The 15,331-nt window shown below is 52.3% G+C and overlaps 1 protein-coding gene across 2 annotated transcripts in view; it reads right to left on the reverse strand.

Moving 5' to 3' along the window:
* Positions 1–2,294, reverse strand: part of IGFBP2 (insulin like growth factor binding protein 2) — a 66,954-nt gene extending 64,660 nt beyond the window's left edge. Inside the window, exon 1 of one of the 2 annotated variants that reach the window (XM_068407800.1) lies at positions 209–611. In XM_068407800.1, coding sequence (XP_068263901.1) covers positions 209–611 — 403 coding nt within the window. Of the gene's footprint in view, positions 1–208; positions 612–2,261 lie in introns of those variants that run through there. The other variant, XM_068407801.1, reaches the window with a different exon arrangement.
* Positions 2,295–15,331: the final 13,037 nt, after the last annotated feature.

Here is a 15,331-nt window from a genome sequence, read left to right on the forward strand (position 1 = left end):
GCACAACGCACCGTTCCCGGTGCCCGCAGCGCGGTGCCCAGTGCCCGGTCCCCAGCACCAGCTCGCCGGCGCCCGGTGCGCGGTGCCCCGCACGCAGCAGGGCGCTCGGTGCCCCGTCCCCGGTGCGCGGCTCCCCGTGCGCCGTGCCCGGCCCGCGGTCCCCGGTGCCGGCTGCTGCGCGGGGTGCGCGGTGCCGGGCGCTGCTCACCTGCGGGGCGCTCGGCGCTGGCGCCGTACTCGGCCGTGTCGCGGCGGCGGGCGCAGGTGCCCTGGCCCTGCACCAGGGCTTGGAGGGGCAGCTCGGCGCCGGGGTCGGGGTAGCAGCGCAAACCGGCGGCGCAGCGCGGCGTGTAGACGCCGCACGCCTCGGCCTCCAGGCGGGCGCACACCGGGCAGCAGCCGCAGCCCGGCTCCCGCACCAGCTCGGGGCAGGGCGGGCGGGCGGCCGGGGGGCAGGCGGCCAGGCGCTCCGCCGTGCAGGGCGGGCAGCGGAACAGCACCTCGGGCAGCGCCGGCCCCGCCAGCGCCAGCGCCGCCGCCGCCGCCGCTACCAGCAGCCGCGGCCAGGCGGCCCGCGCCGCGCCGCCGCGACCGACCCCGCCGAGCGCCATGGCGGGACTGACGGGCGGCGGGCCCGGCAGGTGGACACGCCGCTCGGCCCCCCGGCGGCGCGGCGCGGAGAGGAGCGGAGTCGAGCGGCGCGGCACGGCACGGCGCGGAGAGGAGCGGGGCCGGGCGCGCCGCGGCGCCGCTGGGTCCTAGAGCCGCCCCCGTGCCCGCCCCCCCGCCGCGGGGGTCGGGGCTGCCCCAAAGGGAAGAGGGGGTCAGCCCCAGAGGGGGTCAGGGGCTGCCCCAGAGGAGATTGGGGATGCCCCAAAGGGGAAATGGGGGGTGCCTGACCAACACGGGGCGAGAGCCTGCTGCAACGGGAGTCAGGGTCTGCCCCACGGGGGACGGGGGTCTGCCCCGCTGCGTAGAGCGGGGCCAAACCCAGAGGGAATCGAGGCCTTACCCACAGAGGGGATTGGGACCTGCCCCACAGAGACACCTAGTACAGGGAGGGATGAAGACCCTACCCCACAAGAGGGTTGGGGTCCTGCCCCAGGTTGGGGTCCTGCGTCACAGGGACACCCAGTGCTGGGGAGGGAGACTAGGTGATCTCCACATCCCCAGAAAGAGGCGAGAGGGGGGCTAGGGGAGAGGTGGAGGCCCACTGTCATCCCGCTGCCCCAGAAGTGCCAGGCCAGGCACCAGCAGCCACATTTTAGGCCAGGTCCCACCGTGGGGATGGGGGGGCCAAACCCGGGCTCAGGGACAGTTCCCACATCCAGCCCTCCACCAAACACTGGGCCTGGGAACCACCCTGCCTCCATGAGAGCAGGACCCTGAGGTCAGGTGAGTCCCTTTGTAGACGCAGGGCTCCATGCCCATGGGGCTGCCCGCATCTCCAGCCTGGCTCCCCACAGGGCATTTACACCCCCAGACCAAAGCCATCTGCAGCAGGCTCTGTGCCTCCCCTGCGGCACTGACCCACGAGGGTGCCTGAAAGCCAGGGTACACCTGGGGGTGCAGAGACAGAGCTCTCCGGCCTTTGGGGTTTTGGTGTGAAATACCCATTTCAAACCCTATCACACTCCTCTCCCTGCTGCTTGACTGTCACAGGCTACGCAGAGGATTTTAAGTACAAGGGGCGTTACATAGAGGTGACTGTTTTTTCACTAATAAAAAATAATAACAACAAAGCCAAGGGAATGCAACCAAGCTAACGAAGGTGGAAAACTCAGTTAATATTGTTGTATGGTTACAGTCAGGCACTGAGGCAGCCTGAGTTCCCTCAGCTGCAGGACTGTCAGTTTGGGGCGCTTAAAGTTAACATGTGCTGCTGTAGTTTGTTGTTGTTTTGCTTTTGTTTTTTTCAAATTAAGAAAAATGCAAAATGCTGCTGTTGATTACTCGTGCTGCACAACTTTCAGCACAGGATTACTCATGGCCCTGGAGTTATACAACAACATGTTTGTTTGTGGGATCGGCCAGCGCAGGGTGGGACAACGGTTTGTGGCGTTCAGCACGCTCCGTGAAATCCCTGTGATACCTCCTGGGACCAAGCATTCGGTCCCATCCCGGTCCCTGGGTCTTCCCAAGCAATAACTCAGGTTTTACAAGAGTTTAATCAAGCATGGTCCCTTGCTCTGGCTGCCCATCATGCTGCGGATACCCCATCGTGGAAGAGCTGCCCATTTGCTTTACTTTTTAAAACGTACCATTGCTTGTTTGCACCTCAGTCAAGCTGAGCGGTCATTTTAACCATCCCTGTTCCACTTCTGGAGGCATCAAGTTAGTCTTGGGGTCCCTGTGGCAGCGGCACTCATTGCTGCTTGCAGCACCCGTTCCTCTGAATGTAGGGGACTCCGAAACTCCAAGCCAACAAAAATGTTCCCCTGAAATTAGAAGCAAATAATGAACATATTTTTATTCCACTGCACTTTACAAAATCCCTTTTTGTATTACATAACCCGAATTTTAGCCTGAGTTACTCAAGGAAGTATCTTCAAGAAGATAAAGAAAAAAAAAGCCCAGCACAGACTTTGCATTTGTTACTCCCACAAACTGCAAAGTGGGAAAACGGGATGCACAGCCCTGCACACAAGCAGCCTCTCAAAAGTCTCCCTTTAAAACAGTTTTGCCAGCAGATGTTCAATAGAAAATGGAGCGAATTATTTTCACTGCACACTCACGACTTCTTGGGGATGGGGGAAAGGAGGCTCTCGGTACCTTTTTTATGATCTGCCGTTGACTTCACTAATGACTCACATTTGGTTCCAGTGAGATATTTTCATATGACTAATGAATCTATATTTGGAGGCGTAAGAGGGTTTGGCTAATTATCTGTTGCAGTCAGTTAAATATTCCAAGTATCCAAAGTAGATTTTCTTCCAGTGGCAAATGTTATGCCCTCCTGGTCTGTCTTCTGGTGCTCTAAAAACAGCCCCGCGCTTTGACTCGTACAAAGCTGACATCTGGGTTTCTGCGTGTGTAAGCACAAGAGATGGCCTGAACTTAATTATACAGCAAACCAATCCTGCATTTTTTAGGTGGCCGATAGGTCATTCCCCAAGGGGCGATTTAAACCCAATTTTTCAACACGCACTTGATGCTTGCAGTGGCCCGTTTTGCCGGGGGCATTTGCTGGGGTGCCATTAATAACTCTTGGCAGGGGCAAATTCCTTATGAGCACCGTTGTGTCGGCTGCTTGTGCACAAATCATTTTTCCACAGGGAGGGCTCAAAATCTGATGAGAGAAGGGAAGGGAGAGAGAAGGGGGAGGGAAGGGGCTCCGTCGGCTCAGCTGCCTGAATTGCAGGAGGACGTTAAACATAATGATCCTGGAGGGAAAGAAACCGTACGCAGCTCAGATGTGGGAACGAGCCAGGATTTCCTGTTCATATGCCTCTTTAGTAGGTGCTCGGGCTGTTCTCCTTTTATCGCCGTCATTTTCTTTGTCCGCCACCAAAGCAATAACGTCGGTGCAGATACCATGGATCAGATGTTCCCCTTGCCCTTGCTGCTGCAGCCCTCGGCCAGGAGACCTCTTTGTGCCACTCTCCAACTCGAGCTGAACAATAAAGAAGATTTTACAGCTGTTGTGGGGACGGGTGGAGGCGGGGAGGCAGAGGGAAAACAGCTTGAGTGCCCGTGGCCAGCTATAATTTCTCCAGTGGGTCTTTGCTGACAGTTTTAAGATTAACAAGTGAGCTCTGTTCCCAGGCATTTACCCCTCTGGATAAGCTCGCCTGTTTGTTCTCAAGGGTTTATTTTACCCTTCAAAATATGGCATTGCCAAACAGATGTAGGCTTGTTCCTAGAAAGGCAAGTTATAGCTGAAGCTGCATCTCACAGAGGCTTTAGCCCTTGGAATTGTTTCGAAATGCTACAGGATTCCTCCGACCCTTTTCAGGGCAGTTTTTTCCCACAGACGTGCCGGTCGATTCTTTTATGGCTCTGTCCTTTGTCAAGGATGAATTAGGAAAAATAAACTCGCAAACAAAAAGTGGAGGCCCAGCACGGAGATCCTCTTGCTCCCAATGATTAAGAAGTATTTTACAGCTCCGGGTATAGGGAGGGAGAAAACAATGTGTCCTCCTGCCTTTTTCTTTCCCTCATTTTTAGCTCAGTGGGTAGGGGCAGAGGGGGGAGAAAAAAAAAAAAAAAAGAGGAAAGAAGAACAGAACAGTCTTATTGCTTTTAAAGGCCTCCTTTTCAATAGGCTGACACAAAGTGCTTTATGGTACGTGCTGGAGAAAGCCTCCCGTGTCCCAGAGCTGTTATGGTGAGGGGCAGGTGATGAGGAAGAGAAGGCTGCGAGGAGGAAAGCCGTGAGGATGTGTGCTGGGCCTGACGTGAGCATTTGGTGGCCAGCATCTTGCTTTCTCCCTGGAGATTCATCAGACTTCGGCCATGAGTAAAGGCTTGCCGAGGGGCTGGGACCTAGGAGATGCCACCAACTCAGAGCAAAGCGCATCAGGGTGGGACAGCAAGGGGTCTGCCCTCCCTCGCCTGTGTCTCTCCTCGGGGGCTGGCAGGGGGACATGCCCAAGGTCAGGGTGAGCCGGTAGTGGGGGGCAGAAGGAACTCTGCCCCGATCCCTGCCCTCTGCAGGGGGGACCCGATCTGCCCCTCAAAAGGAACAAAATAGCCTTAAAATCCAATTACAGAGATGCCAAAACTCTTCACGAGACGTGTGTGCGTTCATGGTCTCTGGTGATGCTCTGCCCTTGCCAGCCAGAACGTTTTTCCCCTCAGCAGCAGGTCAAGCACGCTGCCAGAGCTTTGGGGGCCGGATCCCCACCTCGCACACTCCTGGAGGGAAATCCTGCCTCACCCACAAGCCCAGCTCCCCTTCCCTACACTGGCATTTGGGAAATGGCTCCCTGTCTCCCCCTACATGCTCCCTAGGACTGCAGGTCCTCAACGCTCCAGCCCCGCCCTGCCTTGCCTCCTGGCCACAGAAGCAGGGAGGGTGAAACTTAGCCTGCCTCCAGACAACCATTTCAGCAGCTTTGCTCACTGAATTGGGGCGGTGGGAGTGAGCTGAGCAGGGCACTACAGGGAGGAGGGAGGCACTGCGAGACCCACTTGGTCCAGCCTGCCCACAGTGCTAGCTGCTCCCCAAAGCAATCACGCTGAAAATGGCAGGCTTTCAAGGAATTCAAAGAATGGCCCAGAAATAAGTTGCCAGCATCACCTCTTCTTCCTCCTCAGGGTTCGGTGCCCAGAGGTTTGCTGCAAACCTTAGCTGTCCTGCCAGGGTGTGCACGAGGGAGCAAAGCTTCAAGTGGTGCAAGACCAGAATTTGCCAACCCACCAAGCTTGGTCAGCAGAAGTGGTTGAACATGGAAGTGGGAATGGTTCTCATCTGCAACAAAGCTCATGTTTTCTCACTTGGAGGAATGAGTGGGCTCCAAGCACTCCCCCTACTCCCACACGAGGCAGGGACAGACCTGCACCACCTGGGTTGTTGCACGTCTCCCCAGCACACCCTCTGCCTGTCCCCACCCTCCAGCCTTCACTCCTGGTGGTGACTCACTTTTGCTTTCCCTGTGGTTACACCTCAGCCTCTCATCCTTCACCCCCCCCCCCCCGCCAAAACTCATCCAGCATGTTTCACGCTTCCCTCAGCACTTGCTCTCTGGAGCTTGTTTGGCTCCGGTGCGAGGAGCACAGGTCCCCCACGAATTATTGCAGATCTGATCCACACCCTTAGCTCTGCTGGTCCACAGGTCACGCTCAGAGGTAGGTCTGAACCTGCCTGATGCCCCAAGCCCCCCTTCTCCATCCTCAAATTGTTTTCCCCAGGTGCATCAGCCCGGCCAGAGTTCAGATGTCAGCAGAAGGGTCAATTATAGGCCACTTTCTTTACATTTACCGTATCTGAGATGTTTTTAGAGCAGCCCTAAATGCATTATCTCTGAGCCTGATCCAGTAATTACGAATGCTTTGGAGTGGTCCAGGCTAGTTTGTTTAGGTTTCTCCAGCACTGATTAGAGATTAGCAGAGCTAAAACCACCCATGAGCTGTAAGGCATAAAGCAGTGGTGGTTTTCAGGCTCCAGGGCCAGGTGCTTCATACCTGCCTGTCTCCTGGGCACTGCTGCTCTCCAGCAAGAGTGCAGGGGAGAGAGGCAGGGTGTCGTGAGTTCGTCTGGTCTGCAGTCACCCTACATAGCAGAGGCTTGTGGATTTGGACACCCTGGTAGCCAAACTCCTCGCTCAGCCCTAAGCATCCCTCAAAGATGCCTTCATTACCCTCAGGTGTACAAAGCAGTTTGAAAACAAGCACCTGACCAGGAGGAGGTGATGCAAAAAGGGTTAAATATTGACCTAGGCTGGTCAGTCACAGTGACTCAGCTTATAGGGATGATAAAACAAGAGCAGAGAGGATTTGTGTGGAGATTGTCCTTGACTTCAGCGGGTACCAGGGTTAATTGCTGTTGAAAGAGGACCTGGCGAGGATGAAGGAGGCGTAGCTGAGGGAGGGGAAGGAAGAGCCTTTATCTCAGTCCAAGGTAGCAGCACATCTTTGCAGATATATTCCTACTTTAAACATATCTCTGTTTGAAGTGGGCCCTGGGTGCCTAAAGGACCTGGTACTACCCACAGCTTCTGTATTACAGTTTATCAGCTGCAGTCCTCAGGATATCAGCAGACGGTGACCTCTTTGCAAAGACCCTAGAACTTCAGCACCTTTTCAGACATCACAAAATCCCAGCCTTAACCTATAGGGATCAGGGATTAATACTCTCTGGGTTTGGTGGCTAAACACCCTAGGTTCTTACTGAAGGACCTACTCCTCTGGCCTCAGAGACCTTCTCTCTCCAGGCCCCTCAACCCTGATTTCCCTTCAGTGGTAGGAGTGCACCCACAAACTCATGGGCCTGGGCATAAAAGCCACCACATTGCTTACACCTACTGAGTCTTCCAATGTGCTCCTTCGTTTCCATGGGGATTCAGATCCCCAGATAAAAGTTAGGTTCAAAATTCCTTTGTTTCAGTGAGTCCAGATGCTAGAGGGTCCAGCTCCTTGGAGAGGGCTGGAACAGCCTCCCAGCCCCATGACACAGGGGGGATAGGAAACAGGCAGGACCCCCCTGACAAATATGAGATCCCAGAGATCCCTTTGACATTTACATTGACAGGCTTTCCCTCAGTGTCTGGTACCCCTCGAGCAGGGCAGTGGAATGAAAGCGCTTCAAAGCACGCATAGAGGCTTAAGTATTTTTTTAGCAGCATCAGCCAACTTTTCCACTTGCTTTGTATTTGCTCTTGGAAAAGTAATAACAGCTCTGGAGAACCTACTCAGGAGAGAAAACAGCTCTTTCCTAGGCACCACGCTGGGTTACTGCTTTGAGTAACAACATTGCATGCAGGAATGGAGTGGAAAGGGGCTGCAGGCCCAGGAGGAGCAGGGATTGCTTACACGAGTCCACAAAAAGTGCTTGAGTGGAAGAGGATGAAGGAAAGGGAAGTGTGGTGTGACTACATATCAAGAAAAGACTCCAGCTGCTGATCGCTAGCTGCCTATGTCAAAGCCTCCTCAGGGAAGTAACTTAATTCATCTCCCGGGACAAATAAAACAAAAAAATACAGGGAAGAGTCTTGTGTTGGCTGGGGACAAGACAGACCATTCAGATCTTAACCCAGAGCACAGAGCTCTCCTCGGGCAAGAGAAGTATCTGAAGGTGCACTGATATTTACCTCTAACACAAAGGAAACCCCCAGACCCCTGCAATCTCCTGGCTGTTGATGAACAGGAGCTACTCCAGGACTAGGGAGCATGCAGGGCTGTGGTGCCTTTGACCCCCCACCAACTCCTAAACCAAGAATTTCCCCAGTCCCGTTTCCCTGCTCCTGTATCTGCACCTCTCTTGGGTCTGACTCATTTCTGGAGATGTGGCTGAGGCAGAGGGAGACAGAGCCAAGAGCTGAGGGGACAGAGCATCTTGCAGAAACAGGTCCTCATCCCACAGCTCCCCTGGCCTCAGACAAGCTCTGTCCCACCTCTGTCCCTGCTCCATGGTAGGCAGAGACCACTCGCAGGGCATCTTGAGGCAACACCAGCTCTGCCTTTCTGCCTCCAGACAAAATCCCTTGCCCTCCTCAGCAACAGCAGAGGAGAAAAACTGAGGAACCAACCCTGTATAAAAGAAGTGTCCTTTTCTGCTAGCAGCTACAGGTGAACATCTCTGGTGAGCATCAAGGCTGTTCAACCGATAACGGTACTTAACCAAGAAGCCAGCAGAAAAACATAGGGCCTCAACTCTGAATATTTAATCATATGATTTAAAGCACACTACCTGTCAAGGCAGGTGTGGGAGGAGGTGACCTGGATGGTCTCACTCCAAGGTAACGTGGTGAGCCCTCCTGCGCTGTTGCAGCCCTGCTGAGGCAGCCAGGCAGCCTGGTGGGTGGGTTTCCCCTTGCAGGACACTCACACAGCAACAAGTCTTTCCATTTCTTCAGCATGTCTATATGTACCTGTGAACACAAGCAGTGACATGCAGGCCACAAGCAAGACCTCTTATGCGACCTCCTGCCCAAGCATCACTGCTTGTTTCTGGCTTGCCCCTCTGGACCCTCACTGATTCCCGTTAAACAGGAGGAACTGGACTAACAAGCTCTTCCCTTCCTTGCAGACATGGACACCTGCCAAAGAAAATGCATGACAAAAGTAACAAGGATGGGCCACCACTGCCCAAGGCTGTATATTCCTTCCACTCCAAGAAAAGATCCCCTGGTGACCCCACAAACCTGTACCTCCTGCAGCCCCCCACCACGAGCAAATAGATGCCATGCAAAACAGAGGCTTCAGCTAGAGACCTCCAGAAGTCCCCTTCAGAGCTGGAAAAGGTTGCTCAGGGTCTGTTCTGGTCCAGTTTTGAATATCTCCAGGGATGGAGATCCCACAGGCTCTCTGGGCTAAACCATCCTCCCTATGAACTTATTTTCTTTTTATCGAGACAGAACTTCCCTCTCAGCAACTTGTTCCTGTTGCTTCTTGTCCTTTCGTGGTGTCCCTCTGAGAAGAGACCTGCTCCATCCTCTCTGAACCCTCCCTTTGGAGTGTCAAATACAGCAATTAGCTCTTGCCCTCTCTTCTCCAGGTTGAACAAGTCCAGACAGCAGCCTCTCCTCATTGCTTGCTATCACATGCTAGTTATTAACCAGACCTTTTATTAAAGATTCTGGTGTCTCAGCAGTAGAGCATGATTTTAGGTTTATAGCTCTGTGTCTATTTCCAAGAATATTTTACTGGCCTGACATACAAAGCTACTTAAACCTTAAAATGAAGTCACCTATGCTGCAGAAAACAGCTTTCTGATTAACCCTTCACAAAAACACTACAGCTAAGATCTCAAAGCGTGAGCACTAGCGTAGCTCCATGAAAGGGCAGAGGGCTTTTAGGAAGATAACAGGAGGGATCCAGATCATGAGTTTGCCTGGACATCAGAGCTGCAAGAGCCAAGCTCTCTCACATTGCTTTTAAAGCAAGTGGACATTAAAGCTGAGGATGCTCCCACTCAAATGAACTAAAATTGGATTTTAAGCGCAGCCCCACTCTGCAGAGCAGCTCTATAAAAATGTCATTGCGGGACTTCCTGTTTATTGTCTCTCCAGATGAAACCCATCCCACTGAAGAAAGCTGTCTTATAGCGAGCCTTCTGCAAACGCAGGTTCTCCTCCCTCACCCCCCAGCTCTAAAACAAAGGGTCCAAATCTACCTCCCCAAACCCTATGCAACACCCCGGCTTTTGGGATATCCACCCAGCCACAACCTGCTAATCCACTTGCTCGCTCTGTGCTGGGTCCATCCTTCTCCTCCAGCATCTGCCTCTTCCATGGGTGATTCTGTCCTGGCGGGCGCTGCTGGTGTGGCTGCAGGGGGATATGGGGAGCAGTCAAGAGCAAACACAGCCCTTATCTTAGGCAATAAATGAGTTACTTTTTTTTACCTCCCAGCTGTGAGCTGTGGCCTATGGGCATTTAAAGGCAAATGAGTACATGATTTCCTGCAGCATTTTTGACTCGACCAGCCTGCAGCAAGTACAGCCCAGTTCTGACCCTTTAAAGGAAGCATATGCACAACAACCGGTGCTGTTTTTCCACAGTGTCTTTTGAGAGTTGAACCACACTTTAAATCACTTTGATAATGCACACACACTAATTTGTCCTGAGAACAAAGAGAGAGCATCCAAAAAAGAAAAAATATCTGCTTCACTTCAAACTTGCTTTTTTTCTTTTATTTGCTGGTTAAATCTTAAATCTTAAACCTCAGCCAGGCCTAAGGGTGAACAGTGCATGTCCCCAGAAAGAAGGGAACTTGATTAGGAAAATTGTCCTGTCCTGCAGCCCATAGGACTGTATACCTGCCAGCTGGAACAATAACAGGTAGCAATGTGAATGTATGGATGCACTATAGCTGTAAAGGAGCAGCCGGCACAATTTGGACAATGTTTGTGCACACCTTGGCCAGAACCGCTCCTTGCTTATAGCCGGCAGGCTGGGGAAACAGCAGCTCTTCCAGTGAATCCATGTTCAAGAACCAAGTGCTTGTGCTCTGAAGTAGACCAAGAAAAAGAGGAAAATGTCTTCCAAAACAGCAGTAAACAGACACAGCAAACAAAAACTAGGCAAAAAATACTTCTTGTATCGGGCCACATTAATAAGGCTGGAAAATAGCCAAAAAGTTTGAATATAAGATACTAATCAGGACACCAATGTAGCAAAGAATAAAATATGGTGTTACTGGCCAGGAGAAATGGCAAGATGCAGCCAGATGAAGAGGGGAAAAAAAGGGGGTTGGATAATGTGATCTCGTCTGCTGAGAGCCCAAAGCAATCCCAAAGGATCTTTCCTGAGCAAACTGCTGGATTTGCTGCGGGGGGCCTGCCGGGAGCAGCGCAGGAGGGCCCGCAGGGACAGGATTGCTCCCTTGGCTCGCTTGCCCTCTGCCGGGTGCCAGGAGCTCGGCGAGCCCAGCCTGGTCGGTACCCAGAGCACCAGGGTTTAAAGTCAGATCTTTCACAGTCCGGTGCTGCATTTCTGCAGGGCTGCATGCAGGCACAGGGAGCTGCGAGGGGAGGGGGTGGAGAGAAGCCGAACACAAGGTATGGCAGAGCTAGAAACTGCAATGGATACAGAAAGTGATGGAGGGCGAGATAAAAAAAAGAAGAAACATCTTCCTCTTGCCACTTACACCTCTCTGAATTGCCCAATGTCTCAGTGAAACAAACATTTCCTAGCTCAGGTTCTCATGATTTGGGTGTCTGTCTTGCTGAAGGACAATAACACTGCTTTCTAATGCTGCACTAACATGTCTGACATCCAACAGAGGTGGATGTCAGAAGGGTGCTGCCATCCTTCTGTCCAAGCAGAACTGCCCTGCCCCACAGAGAGGAGATGGGGGCACGGCTGGGGGACACGATATGAGAAAACATCCAGCTTTCAAACCCCTTCAGCCACTTAGCCACTGCAGAAACAACCCCCAGCCCTATGGCTTTTGTGGGCCAGCCTGACCCAGCAGAGCACAAACACAGAAGATCTCCTAGGAAATAGCTTCTGCATCTCTTAATTTCATGTGACGGGTCAGGTCAGGGAGCTGCATGGGAGCCAGCCAGGATTCCTGTATACCCACACCACCAGCAGCCTGCACATGAGCTCCCGCGAGGTTTAAATCATGGTCTGTGGGAAAATACCAGCTTCTCTAGACAAACTATTCACATCAAAAAAATCAACGGTAGCGATAAGCACCTGGAGAGGTTTGATAGCAAGATGAGCGTGATCGACATGGCACCGTGATATCTGCTGTTTCTCCTGCATCCTTGCAGACAGGTAGAGCCTTTCTTAGGACACCTCGCAGATCCCCCACTGCTGGGAATTCACTGGAAAACCCACCCTGGTGTGGCAGAGATGGGACCAAACCATGCAGCTTCCTATACCCAACACTGCTGCTTGCAAAATCACCATGGTTGCCCTCTACACCCGCTTTTCTCCAGCAACAGCAAGTAGATGCTCCCACTCCAGCGTGACAGTAACCCGTCACATGAGGACAAAGGGTGTCACTGCACACATGCTGCCATTTTGCCAATAAACACAGTCATTACTCAAAGAACGGCAAAAGCACAATGAACAGTATGAAGTGCTCAGTAAACCAGTTCACTACATCATTGGTTTGAACTGGGAAGAGCTGTGTGAGATCAGCCTGCCAAATCTTCCACTGGAGCCCTTCCAAATTACCCAAGCCAGCCAGGACAGCGCAGCTTGGCTGGGAAGCTGATGGGATAGGGCGTTTGCAGGCAGCTGGGCTTCCCTGTGTCTAGACTGACTTGGGGAGGGGGGGGGTGCACTCCATGATTCACCCCAGGCACCTGGCAGCATGGCAGTGGCCTCCGCTCTCCTCCATAAAACCCAACAGCTGGGGTGGAGGAGGTTGTGCGCATGATCCCTAGGAGAACCAGTCTGCAGCTGGGCATGACTGCTGAGATGCTCTGGCTGGGGACCAGGCGGTCTGGCTGCAACCTCTGTACCTGCCTCTGAGAGCACAGGCAGAAAAACCTGCTCCATCACCGTTTCTGTCCATGCCATGTTCTGTACGTAACTTGTGGGATCACAGAGGATGTGACTACTCTACCGGACTTTGTCCCCAAAATGGGACTTATCTGCTAGCCACATTACTCACACAAGAATGCATGCCCCACATGAGGCTTGGAGCCCTGCAGCCAAGATCCAAGACTTGGTTCACGTGCTCTGGGTGATCAGAGACACTGCTCCAGTCCTGGACAAGCACACAGGGCCTTAGCCCTTTGGCAGGTCCTTTGAACATGAGCAGGTCAGGGCTCTGGGTATCTGCTTTCAAACCCACTCTTAAACTGGCAGCATGGGTGTCACAGCTAGCTTGTGGCTGCCACAACCTAGTGTGAGCCCAGAAAGTCTAGCAGGGCTGTATTTCACATGGGAACAATAAAGCCACCATCCCCTGGGACAGCAATAAACCGTCGCCAGAAAAGAACAGCTCTGCTGGTGTAACTGCACTGGGGACTTCGGTGAGCCCACTAAAGCCACTCACAGATCACATCACCCCCTACCCCTGACCCACATAGCTCTGTGGGTAAAAGTCTGTACCCTTGTTCTGGCCAGAAACATTAGACATAACAAATGTATTTTTAAAACAAGGGGGAGGAACATTTTTCAGGCCTAGGGGGTAGAGGATGTTGGCTTGAACTGCAGGAGAAAGTTCAAGGTCAGATCCTCCTGCATGCAAACTAGCTCCTCCAGCAATGTTTTGCAGCAGTGCTAAGTATCAGCTCCTATTCTAACATCTTTCACGCAAGTACCTCTCTCCTTTGGGCACACATGTATTTCTGAAAAAAATCAGGCTGTAAATCAGCTCTACTCTTAGCTGGTAAAGTCCTCAAGGCAAGGCAAGTCTCCAAATAATACCTGAAAACCATGTGACAGAAAGCCAGGTGATGCTGCCTTTCTCACACCAGGATGTGGGTGCATCAGCCCATGCTTCTCACTCAAGATCCCAACAGAAGGTTTGGGCTTCGTAATTCTTCTTATCACCTCTCTTCCAAGACTGAGACAGACAGATGGACAGGCGGACAAGCAGATCATACGCCAGTAAAATGGATCACATTTAGAGCACATCTGACTCTTCACCATGGTCTTCTTCCCACTGGGAAGCCAACCTGAAAGACACTGGACCACTCTCAAGGGACACCTATCCAAAACCCCCTTCCCAACAGAGATTGCCTGAAGCCTTATTATTTGTAGTAACTGTCCCAGCCAACCAAAGGGCTACTTTGTGGATTGAGCTCCAGTCAACTGACAAAAGCAAGAGCTAAAACCACACTGAAGTCCTATCTTGGGCCTCACTGCCAACAGATGTAGTTTTATGAGCTGGTTTTCTTGGTTTTTTTTTAAGTATTTTGCTCTCCTCCTCATTGGAAGAGAGACAAGTGGTTGACTGTAGGGAAGGAAGTGATGAAGCCCACCCTACTCACAATGTTTTGTTGATCTCACTCATCTCCCCCAGCCTGAGCCACAGCAGATACTGCACAAGTTAGGTTTGTAAGACAAAGTTAACTCTTCAAATATGTTTAGTTCAGCTTTTTGGTGAGCAGTATTTCCTGCAACAAAAACTCATCTTGTAGGTATGCTTATTCCCCTAAAGAAATGTCCTTGTGTACAGCAGATTAATCCCTGTCCCATGGGCATGGAGTTCCTTCATTTTTATTATAGTAAACAATTTTCAGGAAAAATACTGCATCAGAAAATTAACAACGCTACAGATGCTATAAAAATGTATCTTGTATGGTTCAAAGCAATCAGCATGGTTATTTTTCTGCTCTACTCATTTTCAGTTCCTTGCCACCCTTAAGATTGAGGAAGGTGCATAATAGAGGTCCTGCAATTTTGTTCTGAGGTCTTTACCTGTTCTTTAATTCAGCTCAACAGAATACTTTTCACATGCCTGTCCAAAAGCAGTCCACCATTTAAGAGCTTACCCAGCTACCTGCAACTGCAAAGCACTTTTGTTAACCACTTTATGGCGCTCCTCACCACATAGCTGCCCCACACACTTCCCAAAGGTTTTGGGGAGGCAGCCACCCTGGGGCGACACTCAGCAGCCCCTTGGCAGGGCTGAGCAGAGCCCTGCAGCTGGAAGGGAAAGCTCTGGATGTCTCACGGGAACATGCCGTCAGTGCGGCAGCGTGCCAGAGTCAACACTTGTGCTGACCTTCAACTGCGAGCAAAAAAATCCCATAACAGAGACCGTGCCACAAACATCTGTGCTCTTGCTGTGGCCAGGTGAAATTACTGTAATGGGCTGTTAATTGGCCTCTCCCTGAAACCGGTCCAGGGGCAGCAGTGCCGGGATCATGCAGTACAGGAGGAGTGATGGTTGCACTCCCCAACGTGCTCCCCACCTGGGCAGCCTCGTTCCTGGGGACTACTGTGTGTTCACCAGCCAGGCTTGCAATGGGTCACCTCTGGGCCTCCTGGCTCAGCCAGGGTCACCTTGTCTCCAACAAGGTCCTTCACCCCAGGACTGTCCACTTGGAGGAGATCTGATGGTCTGAGCCACACCATCCTCCAGGCTGCCCACAGAGACCCACCAGTGGCTGTCCGGCCCACAGGGAACAGATCCTTCCCTTGATGGCTCACTTTGCCCTACAGACACAGATCTCCTTCTGCTGGTGCCTGGTGATTAGAGAGCTGCTCTCGGTGCCAAGTTCTCCTCCGCTGCCTGGCTGTACGCTGGGACACGCTGG

This window comes from Nyctibius grandis, chromosome 9 (assembly GCF_013368605.1).
Source record: "Nyctibius grandis isolate bNycGra1 chromosome 9, bNycGra1.pri, whole genome shotgun sequence".
In the NCBI taxonomy this organism is placed as follows: Eukaryota; Metazoa; Chordata; class Aves; order Nyctibiiformes; family Nyctibiidae; genus Nyctibius; species Nyctibius grandis.